General features: G+C 55.5%; 5 protein-coding genes across 5 annotated transcripts; 2 read left to right on the top strand and 3 right to left on the bottom strand.

Annotated features, from left to right (window-relative positions):
- The first annotated feature begins 120 nt into the window (after positions 1–120).
- On the top strand, positions 121–3,816 carry VE01_06192 (uncharacterized protein). Its single transcript, XM_018275645.2, has 3 exons — positions 121–1,864; positions 1,916–2,095; positions 2,148–3,816. The coding sequence occupies exons 1-3, from the start codon at positions 586–588 to the stop codon at positions 3,389–3,391; spliced, it is 2,703 nt and encodes a 900-aa protein (XP_018128422.2). The 5' UTR covers positions 121–585; the 3' UTR covers positions 3,392–3,816.
- On the bottom strand, positions 3,586–5,120 carry VE01_06191 (uncharacterized protein). Its single transcript, XM_018275644.2, has 2 exons — positions 3,997–5,120; positions 3,586–3,922 (listed from the first exon to the last, which is right to left on the bottom strand). Exons 1-2 carry the CDS (start codon positions 4,959–4,961, stop codon positions 3,883–3,885), a joined length of 1,005 nt encoding a protein of 334 aa, XP_018128403.2. The 5' UTR covers positions 4,962–5,120; the 3' UTR covers positions 3,586–3,882.
- A 142-nt stretch (positions 5,121–5,262) lies between these two features.
- VE01_06190 (uncharacterized protein) lies at positions 5,263–6,571 on the top strand. Its single transcript, XM_018275643.2, has 2 exons — positions 5,263–5,490; positions 5,543–6,571. Exons 1-2 carry the CDS (start codon positions 5,356–5,358, stop codon positions 6,482–6,484), a joined length of 1,077 nt encoding a protein of 358 aa, XP_018128404.1. The 5' UTR covers positions 5,263–5,355; the 3' UTR covers positions 6,485–6,571.
- A 1-nt stretch (position 6,572) lies between these two features.
- Positions 6,573–9,048, bottom strand: VE01_06189 (uncharacterized protein; the record flags this gene model as incomplete). The annotated part of the gene is made up of 3 exons (XM_018275642.2): positions 8,761–9,048; positions 8,071–8,687; positions 6,573–7,870 (listed from the first exon to the last, which is right to left on the bottom strand). Exons 2-3 carry the CDS (start codon positions 8,441–8,443, stop codon positions 6,573–6,575), a joined length of 1,671 nt encoding a protein of 556 aa, XP_018128475.1. The 5' UTR covers positions 8,444–8,687; positions 8,761–9,048.
- Positions 9,049–9,558: 510 nt separating this feature from the next.
- Positions 9,559–13,276, bottom strand: VE01_06188 (uncharacterized protein; the record flags this gene model as incomplete). Its single annotated transcript, XM_018275641.1, has 4 exons — positions 9,559–12,701; positions 12,823–12,953; positions 13,030–13,103; positions 13,223–13,276. The coding sequence occupies 4 exons, from the start codon at positions 13,274–13,276 to the stop codon at positions 9,559–9,561; spliced, it is 3,402 nt and encodes a 1,133-aa protein (XP_018128474.1).
- Between the last annotated feature and the right edge of the window lie 5,307 nt (positions 13,277–18,583).

The raw sequence follows: 18,583 nt of genomic DNA, 5'->3' as shown, positions 1-18,583 counted from the left end.
TGACCAGAGTCCATAGGTTGCACGTGATTCGTAAGGATGTGGCTTAGGCGGCTGACTAAGCTTTCTGGCGCAAGCAACATACATGACTTCACCTCAAGTCTCTTCAACATCGCGTCTATTTTCAATTCATCCCCATCTCCATCTCCATTTCCACCATCTCCCCATCCCCCAAACCTCCAAACTCGACTTCATCTGCCCTGCAAACCTACACACGCCAAACCGGCACCTTAGCAAGCGCCATACCGTCACCAACGCCACCCGCAAGAGATCCCCAGATCCCCCGCCCAGCGTGAAAGAGTGAATCTGATTTATTAGAATGCCTTCTTCCACCTCCGCACCCACATCCACGTAGCTAAGCAAGCAAACCCATTTCGACATTTGTTCTCTACATCTCCGATCCACGACTCAATCCAACAATCTATTTATCCTCCTCCATTTCCACCTCTAATCCCTTCTCCCTTCCTTCGCCTCCACCCCTCCAGCCGGAAATCAATCCTTGATTCTTCTGCCGTTCCATCAACAACCCCCCCACCATCACTATAGCAGTGCGAGTCGCGAGGCAGATTGCCCCGACCCTCTGGATTTATGATTTGGGACGCGCCCAAATTCCATACCAACCCAACCACTCCAGTCTCTCCCGTCCCATCTCACCCCTCAATCCCATCGAATCTCCCAGTCCTCCAGAACCAGATCGACCCTATTTTCAATATGACATCCACCCATACCGCGTCATCGACAGACGCGCCCACCGACAATCTTCCTACGAATTCAAATGCGACGGCGGATGATGATAATGATACAAGCGACGCGGCGAGTAACTTCTCGGATCCATATGAAGAGGAGGATAAACCAGAGCAAAGCAACGCTGCTGCGCCAGGAGCACAGGCAGGAGGCGAGGTCGACGATGATTATGCGATGACCTTTGAGTCTGATGGCGAGGCGGATTCAAATAGTCCAGAAGATTCAAGCGAGGCTGTCGATCAACATGAAGTTGTTCAGTCAGCGCCTGCTCCATTATCAGGCTCTGAGACCGCTCCTTCCCCCATCGACACCATCCCTTCCATCACCAATACCACTACGGAGCCCATCGACAATTCCTCCCTTAACCCCATTACCTCCCCTCCTACGACTTCTTCTGAGCCTGCTCCTCTAGCTGCTGCTGTTGATGGCGGTTCCGACCCCGCGATGTCTGAGACAACCCAGGCCCAATCTCAAGCCCCTCCAGCCCATTCCTATGAGAGTATTGCCAAAGGCGAGATAGACATTCAGCAGCTGCTTGATAACATCACGGCCAATGCTGAAATCAATGCCACCTCCGCAAATGGCACACCCACCGCAACCACTGTTAGCTCTCCAACCTTCCCACCGGGGCCACCCGGACCAACCGGGCCCTCAACTCTCCCTTCTCACTCAAGCCTCCCTCCACGCCCGCAAGTCCTGCAAAAGCCTGCCATGCACCCGGCGTATGCTTCTCAAGATGACATCCGCAAATACCATGCCGGCCCCAGCTTTGCTGTCCCACCAGGCTCTACCGCATACAGAGCGCCGGGAATGCCTATGCCCCTTATTTCTTCTGGTGCGCCAGGAACAAAGGCCGATGCTAGAAACATCCTCCCCCCACCCCCAGCTGCCTCCTTCAATGCCCCTTCATCATTGCCAGCTCCTCCGTCGTCTACACTCCCCCCTCACCCCAAGCAAGACAGAGCCCAGACTTCCGTCGAGGCTGGTGATGCTGAAGACGCAGGTGAAATCCAGTGGGGCGCTGATGTCCAAAGCCTGTATGATAAATTCTTGGCCGATGAGCGGATGTATGTCTCCGAAGGCTTATGGGACAGGTTCCCTGCGGGATCAAGGTTATTCATAGGTATGTTATGTGGCTCTTCTACTTATTTATCACCTTGCTGACCACGTACAGGTAATTTGCCAACAGAGAAGGTTACGAAGCGTGATATATTCTACATCTTTCACAAGTTTGGCAGGCTGGCACAGGTATCTATCAAGCAGGCCTATGGATTCGTCCAATTCCACGACATCAAGTCTTGTCATGCCGCCCTCCAGCGCGAACAGGGCCAGGAAATCAGAGGGAGGAAGATGCGTAAGTCTCATACTGCCACCACTTTGTCATGAATCCATACTAACTTCAACAGACCTCGAGATCTCCAAACCCCAGAAGAACACCCGACAGGCTGGACCTGGACAAGCGCAACCTGCTACCCAACGCCGCTCGCGATCCCCGGAGCATCAAAGAGGCGGCGGAGGTGGCCGTGGAGGACAAGGCCGGAACCAACCCCAGGGCTACGATCGGTACGATGGACGAGCTGTCGCCTCGCCCCGCGAAGGCGACCACCGCGGCGCTGCCACACGTGGACGTGAGGACTACCGAGCCCTCAGGTCTCCCTCGCCACAACGTGGTGGGTTCCGTGGCGGCCGCGATGAGTACGGCCAAAATCGCGGGCGAGATAGCTATGGTGGCCACGATGGCCGGCACACCCGGTCTCGTTCCCCTGTCTACGACCGTAGAGACGGCGGACGCTACCGCGAGAGGAGTCCCAGCCCTCGGCGTCGCGAAATGGACGAAGATGCTGCGCTGGGCATCCCGCGTCGTGATACCCGCGACGTCCCGGAGGTGCAGATCATCCTCCTCGAAGAGCTCGACCGCAACTTCATTAGCTGGGTCGAGGGTGAAATCCGTGGTCGTGGTTTAAAGAGCGAAGTCATGTTCCTCAGCGCACGCTTACCCGTGGATGTCGTCGTCCGCCGACAGATTCTGGAAGGTGTTCTTGCTGTTGTCAAATTGACGCACAAGGCGCAGCAAACGAGCAGGATACCGCTGCAGGTCTTTGATCGTACGCGGGGCGCGGATAATGTCCGTTTCGATGAGTATGAAGACCTGGAGCCCCGTATTGCAGCGGAGCTGGTGATCCGTGAGAAGCAAAAACAACTTACTGCTCCGGCCCAAGCTGCACCGGCGTATGGACAACAGGCTGGTCAACAATACGGAGCCCCGGCTGCACAAGCAACTCCTAACCTTGGGAGTATCGTCGGCCAGCTCGACAACGCGACTCTGCAGAAGCTGCTCGGGACACTGAATGCACCCATCCAATCCCCAACGCCACAACAGCAGCAGCAGAACCAGGGCAATGGGCAGGTAGACCTGGCTGGTATCCTAGGAGGTCTGATGGGAAAATCTGCTCAACAGCCGCAGCAACAACAGCAACAATACCCATCCCAACAACAGGCTCAGTACCCGCCCCAAAGCGCGACACAGAATTTGGGCGCTCTTCTTGGCGCGGCGGGGTTGGGACAGCAGGCACAGGGACAGATGCAGGGAGGTCAGAGCGCAGAGGATGTGCAGAATATTATGGCGCAGTTGGCGAGGTTTAGGCAATGAGACGGATGAAGAGTGGGGTTGCGTTTGATGGGTGCCGTATCGGTTTACGGCTTTAGCGGGGGGTTATGCGTTTGCAAGGTGGCTATGTAATGAGTATGTATGTACGAAATCGACAAATGAGGGGGAGAAAGAGCTAAGGGAAAGGGAAGGGGATGCAGATAGCATCAATTATATCACGTTGACGGTCTAGAATCGGGTGCATTGAGGTGCATTGGGAGCTATAGCTTATGGTACATTAAATATATCTGAGCTGGATATGGTGTTCTACATAGAGTTGCCCTTTCTGAGCTCTCTTATTTTGTTCGTTCCCTCCGCTCAATTGAGCGGATGAGCTCGTCTATCTTCCTGAACGCCTCCGTGCGGGATGGCTTTAGTGTACATAGAGATGGGATATCGCGGCTGATGTAGTAGATGATAATACAGATGTCCCAAAAATCAGAGTGGATGCCGTTAATGCCCAAATACCGTAATGTGTCCGTTGTGCTTGGAAATCAGTTGTCCTTCTTCGCTGGCACTGGCCAGACATTCGGTCTATGAGGTGAACAGTTAGCAATAGATCTTCATTTCTCTCAACCCAGTTCTCCTTGCAGCAAGAAGAAACTTACCTCGTCAGCAGCAGCTTCTCCACAGGCGTTTTCTTACTCGCCGCCATCCATCCCTCCAACATCTCCCTCAAATGCTCCTCACTACGCCCAACAACATCAATCCCGCGCTGCGCGCACGCAATCGCAACCTCCTCCGTCTCCAAATCACCCAACACCCCATCGCGTCTAATCAACCTATCATCCGTCTGCAGATACTCAACATGCCTCGCCACGCGCCCCTTCAACAGCGTCATCGGTGTGCCACCAATATGATCCCAATTCTTGCTCGACAAGCCCAACGACCACGAGATATGCAGCAGCTGTTCCCTCTCCAGCTCCTTCCCCGGCGTGAACGCCATTGTCAAGTTACGGAACGAGGTCTTGCGTCTTGCCTCGACCTTCTCGCGATCCGCCTCGATCTGGCGCGGGACGCGACATGTGTACGGCACGACGCTGGAGACGGCGAAGACGATGAGCGGGGTGAATTCCCCGCAGACGATAAAGATCAGTCCGAAGACAGGAAGGCGCTTGATGTCGTGCCACGAGCGGAGGAGGAGCTGGTAATCCGCGCGGCTGAAGTTGCGGTCGCGAACGGCTTCGTAGACGGCGCCGTTGTATTTCTTATCGACGAGCTCTTGCGGGGCGCGCGAGAGGGAGAGGTTGGTGAAGATGGCTTGGGCGCCGGTTTTGTAGAAGGTGAGGTAGCCTTTTCCTTGGTTGAAGAGGGTGCGGAAGAAGGATTGGTCGGGGTTCTTCGGGGGAATGACGAGGGGTGGGGGGAGCGTTGAGGTGGGCGGGTTGAGGCGGTTGTTGCGGGGTTTTTCCGTCGTGAGGGACTCAGTGGTATCGGTTGAGTAGGTGCGAGAGGTGTGGCGCTGGCTGAGGGGGATTGAGGTGTTGATGTGCTGGAGGAAGATGCTGGCGAGTGGTGAGTTATGCTGGAGGTGCGAGGAGGTGCGCAGGGCGCGCGAGGCCATGGTGTTCATCCTGGCGGGTTGCGGAGCTGACGCTGTCTATTGTGGAAGTGAAAGTTGAAATAAAAGAGGAAATCAATCTATAGTACAGTAAACATCGCTGGCGACCTGAAGGAAAGACTGAAGTGAGGTTCTCTGCCAAACGACAGAGATATGTTCGTGGTTTGTAACGTTTCTGACGGATGGTAAACTTTTGGTGCATGGGGTCCCTTGCTAGTTCCTGGTCCTGACTCGGTAGGGGAGGAACAATAGTCCGGTTGATGGAAAGTTACCCCACTGACCGCCCGACCCAATTCAGCGTCAACCGCGGGGTCCCGAAACTTAAAATATATATTCCGATTATATCACTCTCATCCCAGCGCTTCTCAGCATCACCTCCACTTCTTTCATTCCAATTCTAGCCAAAATGGTCTTCGAAAAGCTCCAGACCCTGGAGTTGCCCGCTTCGGCGGATATGCATGTCCATCTCCGCGACGGCGCCACCAAGAACCTCGTCGTTCCCAGTATTAGAGCTGGCGGAGTAAACTGCGTGATGGTTATGGTACTTACCTCCTCCCTCTCTGTCCAAGATTCCTCCACTAACTATATACTAGCCTAACCTTGTTCCTCCGATCACGACAGTCGCCCACGCCCTCCAGTACCAAGCAAGCCTCCAAGCCCTGGAGCCAAAAGTCCAGTTCCTCATGTCTCTCTACCTCCACCCCGACGTCACCCCCGCCACCATCGCCGAAGCCGCCGCCGCCGGCATCAAGAACGTGAAATCCTACCCCGCAGGCGTGACCACAAACTCCTCCGCCGGCGTCGTAGACTACAGCGTCTTCTACCCTGTCTTCGCTGCCATGGAATCGCACAACATGATCCTCAACCTCCACGGCGAGCTCCCCTCCACCGCAGACTCATCCATCACCGTCCTCTCCGCCGAGGAGAAGTTCCTCCCCACCCTCCGCACCCTGCATGAGGCCTTCCCCCGCCTCCGCATCATCCTCGAGCACTGCACAACCGCTGCGGCCATCGAGGCAGTCAAGGCGTGCGGGCCTACCGTTGCGGCGACTATCACGGCGCACCACTTGTACCTTACCATCGATGAGGTGGTCGGCAACGCGCACCACTTCTGCAAGCCTGTTGCTAAGCTCCCGGCGGACCGAAAGGCACTGCTTAGTGCTGCTGCGGCAGGGGGAGAGAAGTTCTTCTTCGGCTCTGATTCAGCGCCTCATGCGCTGTCAGCGAAGGAGATGAGGGGGAAGCCCGCCGCGGGGTGCTTTACGCAGGGAGAGGCGACGCAGTTGGTTCTTGAGGCTTTTGTGGGCGCTGTTGGAAAGGGGTTGTTGAAGGAGGAGGAGGTGACGGTCGAGGGTATTGAGGGGTTCTTGGGTGGGTATGGAAGGAAGTTTTATGGGGTTGAGGCGAATGGGGAGAAGATTGTGCTGAAGAGGGGTGCGTCGAAGGTGGCGGATATGCTGAGGGGAGAGGGAGATTTGGAGATTATGCCGTTTAGGGCTGGTGAGGAGACGTGGTCGTTGGAGTGGAAGGCGTAGGTTGGTCACAGATTAGAAGACCTGGCCTCGGAAAAGTAACTGTGTGTATATAGAGAATCTAAGTTTAAACATGAAATTTTACAGCGACTCAAAACCCAAACCCTTCCTCATGGAACCACACATCCCTCCCCTTCCCCACCCACCTCCCCACCGCCGTCCTGACCTCCCTCGCCATCCCCCCCGGTCCACACACAATAACCGCAACCCTCTCCCCCTCCCCCCTCCTAAACACCCCATCCACAACCCCCCCAACATCCACCCGTCCCCTCTTCCTTCTCCCCCCCTCCTCCGCCAAATCTAACATCTCAACCCCCCCACCCCCATCCACAGACCCCCTCTCCTCTTCCTCCCTCGTAACCACAATCTCAACCCCACTCGCTACCTCCCCCACCGCCTCAGCCGCCCACTCCACCTCCGCTGCGCTCCGAACAGACCACACCATAACAACCCTCTCCGTGTTCAAACCCCTCCTCTCCATCTCCGTCCTCACGCGCTGATAAAGCGGTAGTACAAACGTCCCTCCCACCCCTCCGGCAACTAGTAAGACCCGGTCAAACTCGCTAGCGAAATCGGGAAACCGGGTAGAACCGCCATACGGCCCCTCGATGCGCAAAGGCGGGCGGGCTTTCCAGAGCTCAGCGAGTTCAAGGAGGCGCGCGGAGGTTGGGCCGGAGAGAGAGCGCGCGATCAGGGTTAGGGATTTGGTGTCGGGGGCGATGGAGGAGATGGTGTAGGGGTTTGAGCAGAGATTTAGGATTGCGGCTCCGGTGGAGGGTTGACTGGGGGGTGGGATGGAGAGGTAGACGTGTTGTCCTGCGGAGTTTGCGTAGAGGCGGCGGTGGGAGGGGGGGATGGGGATGTTGAGTTTGAGGAGGGTGGTTTGGGGGAGGGCGGTGATTGTGGAGGGGGCGAGGAAGGAGGTTAGGCGGCGGGTGAGAAGGTTGAAGAGGACGAATACGAGGGTCTCGATGAGATAGAGGCGGACGGGGGCAGCGTGGAAGAAGAGGATTGGGGCGAGGAGGAGGCTGATGGTGAAGTGGGTTGCGTAGAAGATGCGGTAGCTGTAGGTGCGAATGGTTTTGATGCTGGTGATGTAGAGGGTTAGGATGAAGATGATGGAGAGTAGACCTAGTGATGGGACGGGGCGGGTGAAGAGGTTCTTGACGAGGTTGGCGCGGATGAAGAAGTTGAGGTAGAAGCCGGCGTGGAGGCTGAAGAGGGTGACGATGATTTGGCCGAGGATGCGGTGGTAGGGGTTGAGCTCTTCGTGGGAGGCGCGGAGGAGGTAACGGAGTGGGGAGTAGCGGTTCTTCATCATGAGGAGGTACAGTATGGGCAGCTGGGATGCTGCGATCATTCCGAATCGTTTGGTGAGGTGGAGGTAATCTGCGAGGTCTTAGCTTCAAGACGAAGAATACCATGGACGATTGGAAAGAAAAATATAGGAACAGATGATAAAAACAGAAGTATTAGACTTGAACTTCCAATCCAACACCCCCGCAAAGCAGAACATAAACAACCTCCCCTTCCGCCCATCCGCCCCCCTCCACTCAATAAAAAGACTCAAGAAAACGCTTTCAACTCACCATCACCCGTCCCATGCACCGCCAACCCCCCCAACCAAACCGCCCACACCAACCCCGCCAACTGATGCACCACCCTCTCCTGCTCCTCACCCCTCCCCCCAACCCACCACAACCCCCCCCTCCACCACCTCGCCGCCCTCCCCGCCGCCGTCCTCGCCTCCCTCTTCACATGCGGCGACCCCGGCACAGCCGCATACTCGCCCCTCGTCTGGCGCGCCCGTACGACCCATTTGAAGAGGACGTATAGCCAGTACAAGGCGATGGGGAGGAGGGGGGAGAGATGCGCGTAGAGGCCGTAGCGGTCGATGGTTTGGCGGCGGAGGAGCTTTTGAGAGGTAGTGAGGGTGGTGTTGATGTGGTAGGGCCAGTCCATTTTGATGGGTGGGTGGGCGTAGCCAGGAAAAATGAATGTATGTATTTGTTAGATCAGATTATAACTTTGGTGATGGTTTATGCTGTGTCAGCCGTCACAGCATCCGAAGGCTGAGGCGTGTCTTAGTTATGTGGATGTGGATGCGGATGCGGATGTGGACGGCATTTGTAATCGAGTCAATGGATTGATTAGGCAACACCGATTATCCAGATGTCTCGTACAGACCGAAGTTCTCGTATATGCACTGGAAACGTGTCGTTATTACAAAGATTACAAAGATTGAAACTTGAAACGCGATGTCACTGGATTCCGCGGACCTGTCCATAAGACGTGCTGATGGTATATCAATCCACGTGTGGTGGTCGTCGCTGCATTGGGTCGGCGGTCAGTGGTGGTTGTGTGGACACTTGGCGCCAAAGTGGACATGTGTGGGCGACGCGGATTATCAAAGTTTAATTTTGCTGCCTGGGAAAGACTGAAAATAGCATGGACACGACTGGGAATTGTCATTGACAGCTATATTTGGATTTATGAGCAACCTGCTAATCCTACGACTGTATACGAACAGACGGTTTCACGTTCAATTTCCAGGGTGCACGAGAATTACTCCTGAAGGTTCTCGACTATTGTTAGTATTCATGGGTGTCGTTCTGCTAATCCTCCCTTCACGGGGTAAAGGGAGGATTGGCAGAACAGCAACCCATAAACACCTTCATCAGTCTAATTATATAATTAAGAACTAACTAACTACAACAAGCACCCGCAACCCAACAATTAATCCCTTCCATGCTCGTAGAGAGCTGTAATATATCGCAACCCCCAACCCCTCACATAAGTGTGTGTTCATCTGTCCGTCTATGTAAAAAAGGGATATATCCCCACCCCGTGAAGTAGGCATCCTATAGTTTCTGATGTTTCTCCCCCAGTCTCCCATTCCATCTTTCCACTTTTGAATACTCTAAAAATTCGTAATAAAGAGAAAACTCACAGCGCACACATCAAAGAATTCCCCTTCCATTCATCCCCTTATCCAATCCAAGCCAACAACTTAAAACCAAATCTCAAAAATCCCCAAACTCATCCCCTCCTTTCACACCTACCCAAGGTATCTAGATTTAACCAGAACCGGGCACGTTGAAATCCGACAACTTGGGCCAGGCGCCCAAGTTACCGGGATCACCACCGATTCTCACGTACTGACTCTTACTTGGCACGCCGCCCTCGAGGAGGAACAACTGGTGCCATCCAGGTGGGGAAACATGTGCATTCGGCGGCGCCGTAATGGTACAGGTGTTGCCGGTACACTTGAACGCCGGGAAGATGGTACGCTGACCCATAGAGTTACCGTGGGTGCTGCTCTCGGCGCCCATGAGGGAGAACTTGGGCACGCCTCCAGATGGAAGAGTGACGGTCACCGTGATGGTGGCGCCGTACTTCCAGTCCTTGTTGGTGATTGTGTAAGAAGGAACTGGGCGACCGGTCTTGAGGTAAGGTGGGATGAAAGCCTCAATGCGGTATTCCTGCTGCAGGCCATCGGTCTCCGGGTCAGAACCCGTGACGAGGACGCGGCCATCTTGAAGCAAGATAGCCTCAGAGTGGTAGAAGCGGTCAATGGTAGTATTCGCCATGATGCTGATACGCGAGTTGATAGGCTTGCTTGGGTCGTACAGAAGAGCGTTGTGGTTGGGGTCAGAGGCCAATCCGAAACCGGCGACGCCGACGTGGGCGCCGTTCAGGATCAGGTAGGTTCCGTCGGGCAGGGCGCAGATGCAGGACATGACGCGCTTGGAGGGCATCTTCTCGATGACCCAGGTTGGGTTCGTGGCCTCGGGGACGGTGGAAACGCAGTTATCGATGGCGAAGCCGCCGTAGGGGGTGGAGCCACCGCAGATCAGGACGCCGAGGGGATCGGTGTACGGAGCGTGTTGGGGTAGGAGAACCATGGTTCCCTCGAGAGGGTAGGTGCGGCCGCCGAGAGGGTTGTTGACTGCGCCGGGGATGTTGGGGAGCTTCTTCTGGGTGGCGAAGGTCTTCTCATCCAGGATGATAGCCTCGTTGTAGTACGCCACGAAGATACCGCCGGAAGGCAGGACAGCGAGGAAGGGATACAAGTTGTATGGATCGGTGCGCTGGAGCCACTCCATGTAGAGGGTGCCACCGGCACGAGGAAGCAGCTCAAGAGTTGGCACGGGTGGGCCGTTGGATCCGTTCTCACCACCAACGACGAGAATGGAGCCGTTAGCCATGACCATAGCACTAGGGTACCAGCGACCATTCTGCAGAGCCAGCTCCTGGTAGTTCTCTTGCCAGTCGTTGACGGATGGCTTGCCTGGGGATCCATCGGGCCAGTACAGACGGATACCGTAAGTAGAGTCACCGGACCAGCCACCAATGTTGATTTGGCGACCAACCTTGTCAGGGAGAACGAGACCAGCAGAGCAGAAGACATCGGTCTTGACGTGCATAGTACGGAAAGTGTTGGTAGAGGGATCCCACTCGTAAGCACCAGTTGAGCCAGGAGTAGTAGACGTGCCAGACTTCTCGACAAAGGTAACCTTGCCGTTAAGACCTTGGGTGGTAATCAGGGCGATGACGGGGGCCGTGCCGAGGAGAACATACTCGCCAGCTGCGGCACCCTGGGGGAATCCGTAATTCTGAATTGGTGCACCAACCCATTCGTAGTAGGAGAGTCTGTTACCAGCACCGCAGAGGTAGCGGGCGTCACCGGGGCAGGGAGTGGAGCAGTCAGACTCGGCGACGAGTTTAGCTCCTTGCTTGGAAGGATCACTCTTATCACCACAGTAGCACTCCTCACCGTACTCCATACCAGCAGCGTTGTAACCGTAATCAGAGCATGCCTTCAAGCACTTGTTGGGAGTGTTAGTTCCAGTGTAGACGATCTTCTCCGGGAGAGACTTGGGGTCCTGGTCCATGAGGCAGCCCTTGTATTGCCAGAGTCCAGGGAGTGCACTCTTTTGGGGGGCGGCCGGCCCGATGACCTCGATGTCGCGGGAGGCGTAGACGCTGTCCAGGTTGCCGCCGCCGCAGATCTCGACGGAGGAGCCGGAACATGGCGTGGAGCACATGGTATCGACCGCAGCCAGGGTGGCCGAGTTCTTGAGTAGGTTGTCACAGAAGCATTGGGAGGAATACTGGAGTCCGGCGATGGCGTATCCGGCGGCGACGCAGGTTGCGATACAGGATTCGATCGTCATTGTGGTTAGGTCCGCCTGGGGTCCGTTCATGATACGGCCCTGGTTATTGTCGACCCAGCAACCTTTATAGGACCATCCTGCGGGGAGTTTAGTTGCGGTTCCAGATCCAGCGGGCTGAGTGTTAGTTGGAGGGGCCGTGGTCGTACCGGTTCCAGTACCAGTTCCACTTACAGTGGTGGAACCAGAGCCTGAGTAGAAGAACACATTGAGTCGATCCGGGCCTCCGCACATCTCTGCCTTATTGCCGTCGCACGGCATGTTGCACAGCGCGTTTCCATCGGGGGCGAGGGCACCGCCATTTGCAAATGCATTGCCGCAGTAGCACTGGCTCGCGTATTCGACGCCAGCAATCTTGTACCCAGCTGCTTGACAAGCTGCCAGGCAGAGCTCGACGGTCATGGGCGCATTTCCGGCAACGGGCACGCCTTGTGGAAGGCTCCGGGCGGCGACAGTATCCGTGTAGCAACCGCCAGCTGTCCAGCCAGCGACAGCAACAGCGCTGGTGGAGGGAAGGGGGGTGGTAACCGGAGGGGCCGTAGTCGTACCGGTTCCTGTGTTACTAGAGTCTCCAAAGAAGAATACATTGAGACGATCCGGGCCTCCGCACATCTCTGCCGCATTACCATCACATGGCATGTTGCACAGTGCATTCCCATCGGGGGCGAGGGCACCGCCATTAGCAAATGCGTTGCCGCAGTAGCACTGGCTCGCATATTCGACGCCAGCAATCTTATATCCAGCTGCTTGACATGCTGCCAGGCAGAGCTCAACAGTCATGGGCGCATTTCCGGCAACGGGCACGCCTTGTGGAAGGCTTCGGGCAGCTACAGTATCCGTGTAGCAACCGCCAGCTGTCCAGCCTGCGACAGCAACATTGGTGTTGGCGGGAACGGGCGTGGTAACTGGAGTGGATGCGGAGATGGCGGTGTTCTCAAAGACATTCATCCTGTTAGGACCGCCACACAGCTCGTTCGCGTCGCCACCGCAGGTCATAGCACAGTCGGTCTCAGCACCGAGGGCAGAAGTGAGGGTATTGCCACAGTCTATCAAGCCTCGTTAGCACTCTGAACGCTGTTGCACCGCGTTGTCCCGCGCAGAGAACAATATTCTGAGACTCAATGGCTTGGCGTGCGTAAGGAGGGTTCAAGTGCGACGGGGACTTACAGCATTCCACGCCATACTCAACACCGGCGTACTTGAAGCCTTTCGTGTCACAGTATGATGCGCAGGCCTCTTCGGTCTGTGTGTCCGAATTGTAGGCAGATCCGCTGAGGACACGGGCTGCTACACTATCGCTATAGGAAGGAGGTTGTTAGAATTAGTATCCCTTGAATGCGGGAGACTCGGGACGAGCACAGGGCAAACACATACACGTAACATCCTTTGTAGGACCAGTTGGTTGGCAAACTCGCAGTATTGACTGAAGCGGCGAGCGAAGGTGTGACCTGAATTCCCAAATGTTATTATAAAAGCTTCCGTCGGTCAACGCGCACATAGTCGACGCTGTTTACGACGGTGCATGCGCGCGCCGTGCATCAGTGATACCACCGGGAGAAGAACTTACTGCCGAGAGTAGCAAAAGCGAGAGTGAACCCAGCTGCAGCAATGGAGGAGCCATGATGCCCTATGTTGCAAAAACAAGCAAAGATTGTGATACAACGAAACGAATGTGGTTTTGGAAAACGAAATTCACTTCGTCTTGAAGAAGAGGAAGTCAGGAAGGACGAGAGACCTGGTCAAGGTGTGTTGCCCTCTGACCGATCTGCACTACAAAATCCGCGCCTGGGTTAGTAGTGAGACCTTGCAAGATCGGGACGAAATGCTTGGCTAGGGATGGATCAGCGGGGATGAACCAGGTACATATCAGAAGGCTCGCACACGGCTGGCGAAGGATAGTAGGGCTTGGTATGGTAGTATGGTCGTATCGTTCTGCGCACTGTCCCCGGTTCTTCCACGCGTACAAGTGGCAGTGGGTAGGTAGCGGCATACACGACAAACGTGTTTTTCCCCACTGGAACAGAACCTGAAATAAAATGGGGGTGGGAGCCTGTGAGGCGTTGTGTGGCTTCGTGGAAGTGGATGAGACAAGGGATAGATAGGCTGTGGGGGATGGATGGCTGCCAAGTCAATGAGGCATGGCGGCTCAGAATTATCAATATAAAAATAAGTAAGACGGGTTCGGAAGTTGCTAGAGCTATACCAGGTCACAGGCGGCTTATTGTGGAACAAGGTGCAGCAGCAACATCAACTAGACAGCGCGGAAAAGCATTGGGTAAGCACTTGATGCTGAGTGACAGAGGACAAGCAGAGACAAGCTGCAGCATCGATGACGTCTCGGAGTCACCTGTCTACAGTATGTGTCCATGCATGTCTCTGAGGTTTGAAAACAGAAAGAAAACAAGCAAAGCATTAGGCATTTCGCCGCGTGCTGTAGAGACACAGATGAGAACGGTGTCTTGGTTGGGGGACCACAAAACATCAAAATGCAGCCACATCGTAATGACACACACACCACGGTTTCCGCGGGATTTCCTAAAATAAATAAATAAGATGCTGTGGCCGGTGCTGCAGAATATTCTCTGGTTGGCGCGCGGACAATTGGGTGGGTGGTGAAACAGGTAGTTTCGTCCCAAGGCGGAGACTGCCTGCATGCATTGAGGGGTGTGGGATGGGGTGGTGGATGTTGGAAGGACGACGGGAGGCACGGAGGGGGGAGATAGAGAGGACCGGGAGAAGTGCCAGCCAGGTGTCTCTCGGCTCGGCAGACGCAAACAAACGAAAAGATTGGACCGGCGAATGTACGCCAATGCCAACTCCTTCAGAGCGGGGTGCTAGTAGGGTTCATGGAGCTCGTATGTGCTAAAACATGCAAGTCTTACAGTCTTACGGTGTCTATAGTACTCTAGCACAGACGGGGATTGTTGTGGTTGTCCAATGCGATTTTGGGCGTATATGTCTGTTCTCGTAAATGAGTGGGATGGATCACTCAGCTCAGCCATTTCACGCCGAGCAATCCGATCCATCATGCCCAGCTCATTGATGATCATGAGATGAGCACACAGTCAGTAAAACGGCATATGCCACCAGGCACAGAGCCAGCCAGAAACATCGCGCCAGCAAGCCATAGCACCCGCCCAGCCCAGCCCAGCCCGTGTCTCCTCATCTCTTCGTATCCAAATCCATATCAATAACCGTGCTCAATGCGCCGCCGCGCCCACTCACCAAGGCGGTATCTCCCTCAAACACTGCTCAATTACGCCCACTCACCACGGCATCTTCCCTCAAACCGCGCCTTACCTTACCACACCACCACGATAACAGAACAAGAAAAAGGGGAGGGTAACCAGTCATCCACTCAGCGAGTCAACCAGAAAAAAACAAACCAGTCAACCCAACCAGCCCTTCGCCCAGCGCACCGTCGGGAAGAAAAAAAAAGTCCTACCGCGATCGCGAACCCAAGCCCAGACGATCCATAGCCTCCTTTTCCCAAAAGCAAGGCGAAAACCTCGTATATGTAGTATTCCCCTGCCTCCCCTCGCGAGCCGTGCCTGCCACGTACAGTAGTTTGGTCCACTCAGCGCCTTATCACACCCTGCTATACTGGCATACTACTGTCGCATATCACATTCTATTGCACATTACTAACACTACTAACACTACTAACACTGCCAACCCTACTAACACTGTACTACCACCACTCCCGCACCAACACCCACCCAATCCACCCACCCACCCACCGGCACCTCCCCCCTCGCTCCGTGGTACAGGTACAGTACACAGTATCTATTCATAGCCCCCACACCCTGTCTCTCTCCCGCACCACCCGTGTCGCCGGATACGCACACACCCCCCTCAACCGATCACTCTAACGCCACGTCTAGACCGCCTTGGGCCTGGCACCAGGGACAAAGCGACAGGTAGAGGGGGCTAACAGGGGCTAGCAGGGGCTAGCAGGGGCTTCCCGGCGCTATTGAATTGATCGGCGGCCAATGGGGGTAGGGCTGGTAACCGAGGCAGGGGGTGGTGATGCGTCGGATGAATGCGGATGATGAGTGGGCGATACGAGGGGTTTGTTGTGGTGTTGTGTGTTGTGGGATAGGATGGTGATGAGTTGGTGATGGTCGTGGATGTGATGGATGGGTTTGTGCGGTAAGGGATGGGCGAACTGTGAGGGAGTGAGGAAAGGGGTGATGTAATCTTACAGAGGCGCGGTGGCGCTGGTGAGAGAAGGGCGGCGGCAGAGATTCTCAGCCCGATGGCCGACTCCTTACCGTGCGTGGACTCAATTTCCACCTCCAGCACATAGCCACCTCCTTACACTTCAATAGTCCCAATAATCCCAATAGTCCCATAGAATGAACAAAAAGAGGCGTGAGGCGGGAAAGAATGGGGATGTACCTTCTACCACCAGCACAAGATCATATACACTGTAGTTCTAGAACAGCACAGCACAGCACAGCACAGCACATCACATCACCAACAAACTCATTCACTCACTCACTCCCCCATCCTCCCCCCCAACGCAAACAACCTCACATCCCCCCCTCGCTTCTTTTTCCTGCTCCCAAACCCCCACCCCAGGCACCGCCCTGAGCAGCCCTACGCCTACACACCACCCCCATCGCGCCACGGCGTTCAGCTCCCCCTCTCACCGCCACCTCCCTATCTGCCTTACCACCCTCACATCCAGCACACCCACAGCCTCAACACTCCGGGATTCCCAACCCATAATCCCGCTGTCACATCCCCCCTCGTGACTCCCGTGTGCCAGCACACACCATGGTGGGTGTGGTGGTACGAGTCTCACAACCCGGGCACGGCGGCATAGCAGACACTTGCTATCGCCAGCGATGAACAGACAGGGCCAATACGGCTATACCTGGCGACGGGAAGAAGACTTATTGATCCCGCGGCGTAGTCTGTATTGATCCTGCACAGATCGATGCATATGCGGGCGTTGCGCTGACGAGTGGGTTGGTGGGTGCGGTACAAGTGTCCCCCTGTTGTAGGCGTACGATAGTCGCATACCTTGTTCGATAGTTCTGCGCATACCGTAAATGAATGTAAGCCCTTGCGATGTTCCCGTGGCGGGCTGAGCTGGGTGGGTTGAGCTCCAGACCAGATGGGCGGATTACGCGATGTGGTAGTAGGTAGGTGGCTTTCAATGGCGCATTACTATCTGGACTTTTCCGCTATCTCGCTCCTGAACTGGAACAGGAACAAGATCTTACATCTGGCCCAGGCTGTTCTACTCCATTCTAGGCATATCCCTATCTCCCCCCCCAACCCCAACCCGTAAGCCCACCTCCGCCCAAGCCGTAGAAGATAAGCCGTCCCTCGATCCCGACTCCCCCTAGACAAGGGAGGAAATGCGGCTTTCATCCATCCTCGTCGACGGGATCAGGGTATGGTTGGGGGCGTATTGGGGCCGTAGGATTCATTCTAGGTTGGGATAAGGCCTGTTGGGAGGGGGTACACGTGGAAGCTGCACGGGTGGTGATGGGGCTAGGGGCTACGGGATGGGGGCTGGAATTCAATATCGATATTGATATTGACAAGGCCTGGAATTGCGCTCGGTGAAGAGAAAAGAGGCGAAGTAGATACATCGATCCGTCTTCGCTCACCTCGTCGTCATTCGCGGGTCTACTGCGGCACTGGGGTGTTGGAAAGCTCGCTACCTGACGCCTTGTTGACGGCACCGTCGCTGGTCTGTTTCGGCAGTTGTTGTTATTATTTACGCCCGCGGCCCCCAAGTCAGTCTGCCCCCGTCCGTCGCCCCTGACGATGATGAAGGCGGGTTCCTTCTCGCCGGTGCGGGTTCGTCTCGGACGCTTTCGAATTTACCCCTTGTCGCCGCCCTCTCGCCGCCAGCGGCCCCACTACTAAAACAAAATACCGCCGCCGGTCGAGATACCTCCTCCAAGACGCTCGATTCGCACGCAAGCAACGGCATTCCAGATGAGATGAGGAAAATCGACACACCCACTACTCTCCGAGGCGACTCACCTCAGCAAATTCGGCGAGTCGTTCGCAAAAAAAACACCCCGCTCGCAGTCGTCGACGATATTACCTTCTCACGTCATCCGGGACTTCGGTGTGGATAAATGCGACCGGCTGCGGTGATCTCTATATCAGTTGGCTCGGGGATTACGAGATGATGACGTGGTGGGGGTATATGGGGTTGTATATACTTTGCCCAGCCACCGCGGATTAGGGGTTCTTGCTCCGGTGACACTTCATGCTCGATCGGGGTTTGATGGCATGGAGGGAGAGATCCTCGCTGGCTGGAACCTTGGGGGTACGCAGTGAGTAATCCCCAGCGAAGATCTCTATCCTTGACGTCGTATCGAGATTCAGACGGCGTCTCCTAGGCGCATACAACAATACGCACACACCAAATCCAACAACTCACCGCGACCGAACCACAGCTTCGCCATCGATCGCCCGCCCCTCTCAACCCCCTCCCTTCCCCATGTCTCCCAAATCCCAACAAACTCGTGGGAGCCCTAAAAAAACAAGTCCCCGAAAAACCGGTCTTCTCGCACACACCGTCGCGCATACACGCCTACGAAACAGCAGGTTGTGGCGGGATACGAGCGCTGATCTTGCTGATCTTGACCGCGCCGAGTGGGAGTGTCTGACAGGTGTCGACCAGTAGCACCAGGTCCGCTTAGTGTGGCACGATGGGAAAATCGAGGAATAGCATACAGTGCTGACTAGGCTACGAGGTTGGCCGAGGTGAGGGCGGAAAACCCTGCTGCCAAGGGGTGTAAGAGATGGGAAGGAGTTGCGCCGTTGCTGACGATAGGGTTTGGGAGGTGGCGGCCTTGGAAGTGGAGCAGCGAAGGATTGCGGATATGTTGGTTGATCGATGGAAGGGATCGTGCCCCAGAGAAGGTCCGATGGAAGAATCTTACCTGCAGCG

Source organism: Pseudogymnoascus verrucosus (assembly GCF_001662655.1).
Source record: "Pseudogymnoascus verrucosus strain UAMH 10579 unplaced genomic scaffold scaffold_36, whole genome shotgun sequence".
Taxonomy (NCBI): domain Eukaryota; kingdom Fungi; phylum Ascomycota; class Leotiomycetes; order Thelebolales; family Thelebolaceae; genus Pseudogymnoascus; species Pseudogymnoascus verrucosus.
The sequence above is the reverse complement of the archived record's forward strand: the minus strand, read 5'-3'. Positions and strand labels throughout refer to the sequence as shown.

Excerpts from the sequence above, each read along its gene's own strand:
- VE01_06192 (XM_018275645.2), top strand. The coding sequence starts at position 586 with ATGATTTGGGACGCGCCCAAATTCCATACCAACCCAACCACTCCAGTC. Across the intron at positions 1,865-1,915 it reads GGGATCAAGGTTATTCATAG|GTAATTTGCCAACAGAGAAG; the intron begins GTATGTTATGTG and ends GACCACGTACAG. Across the intron at positions 2,096-2,147 it reads AATCAGAGGGAGGAAGATGC|ACCTCGAGATCTCCAAACCC; the intron begins GTAAGTCTCATA and ends TAACTTCAACAG.
- VE01_06191 (XM_018275644.2), bottom strand. The coding sequence starts at position 4,961 with ATGAACACCATGGCCTCGCGCGCCCTGCGCACCTCCTCGCACCTCCAG. Across the intron at positions 3,923-3,996 it reads GAGAAGCTGCTGCTGACGAG|ACCGAATGTCTGGCCAGTGC; the intron begins GTAAGTTTCTTC and ends TTCACCTCATAG.
- VE01_06190 (XM_018275643.2), top strand. The coding sequence starts at position 5,356 with ATGGTCTTCGAAAAGCTCCAGACCCTGGAGTTGCCCGCTTCGGCGGAT. Across the intron at positions 5,491-5,542 it reads TAAACTGCGTGATGGTTATG|CCTAACCTTGTTCCTCCGAT; the intron begins GTACTTACCTCC and ends ACTATATACTAG.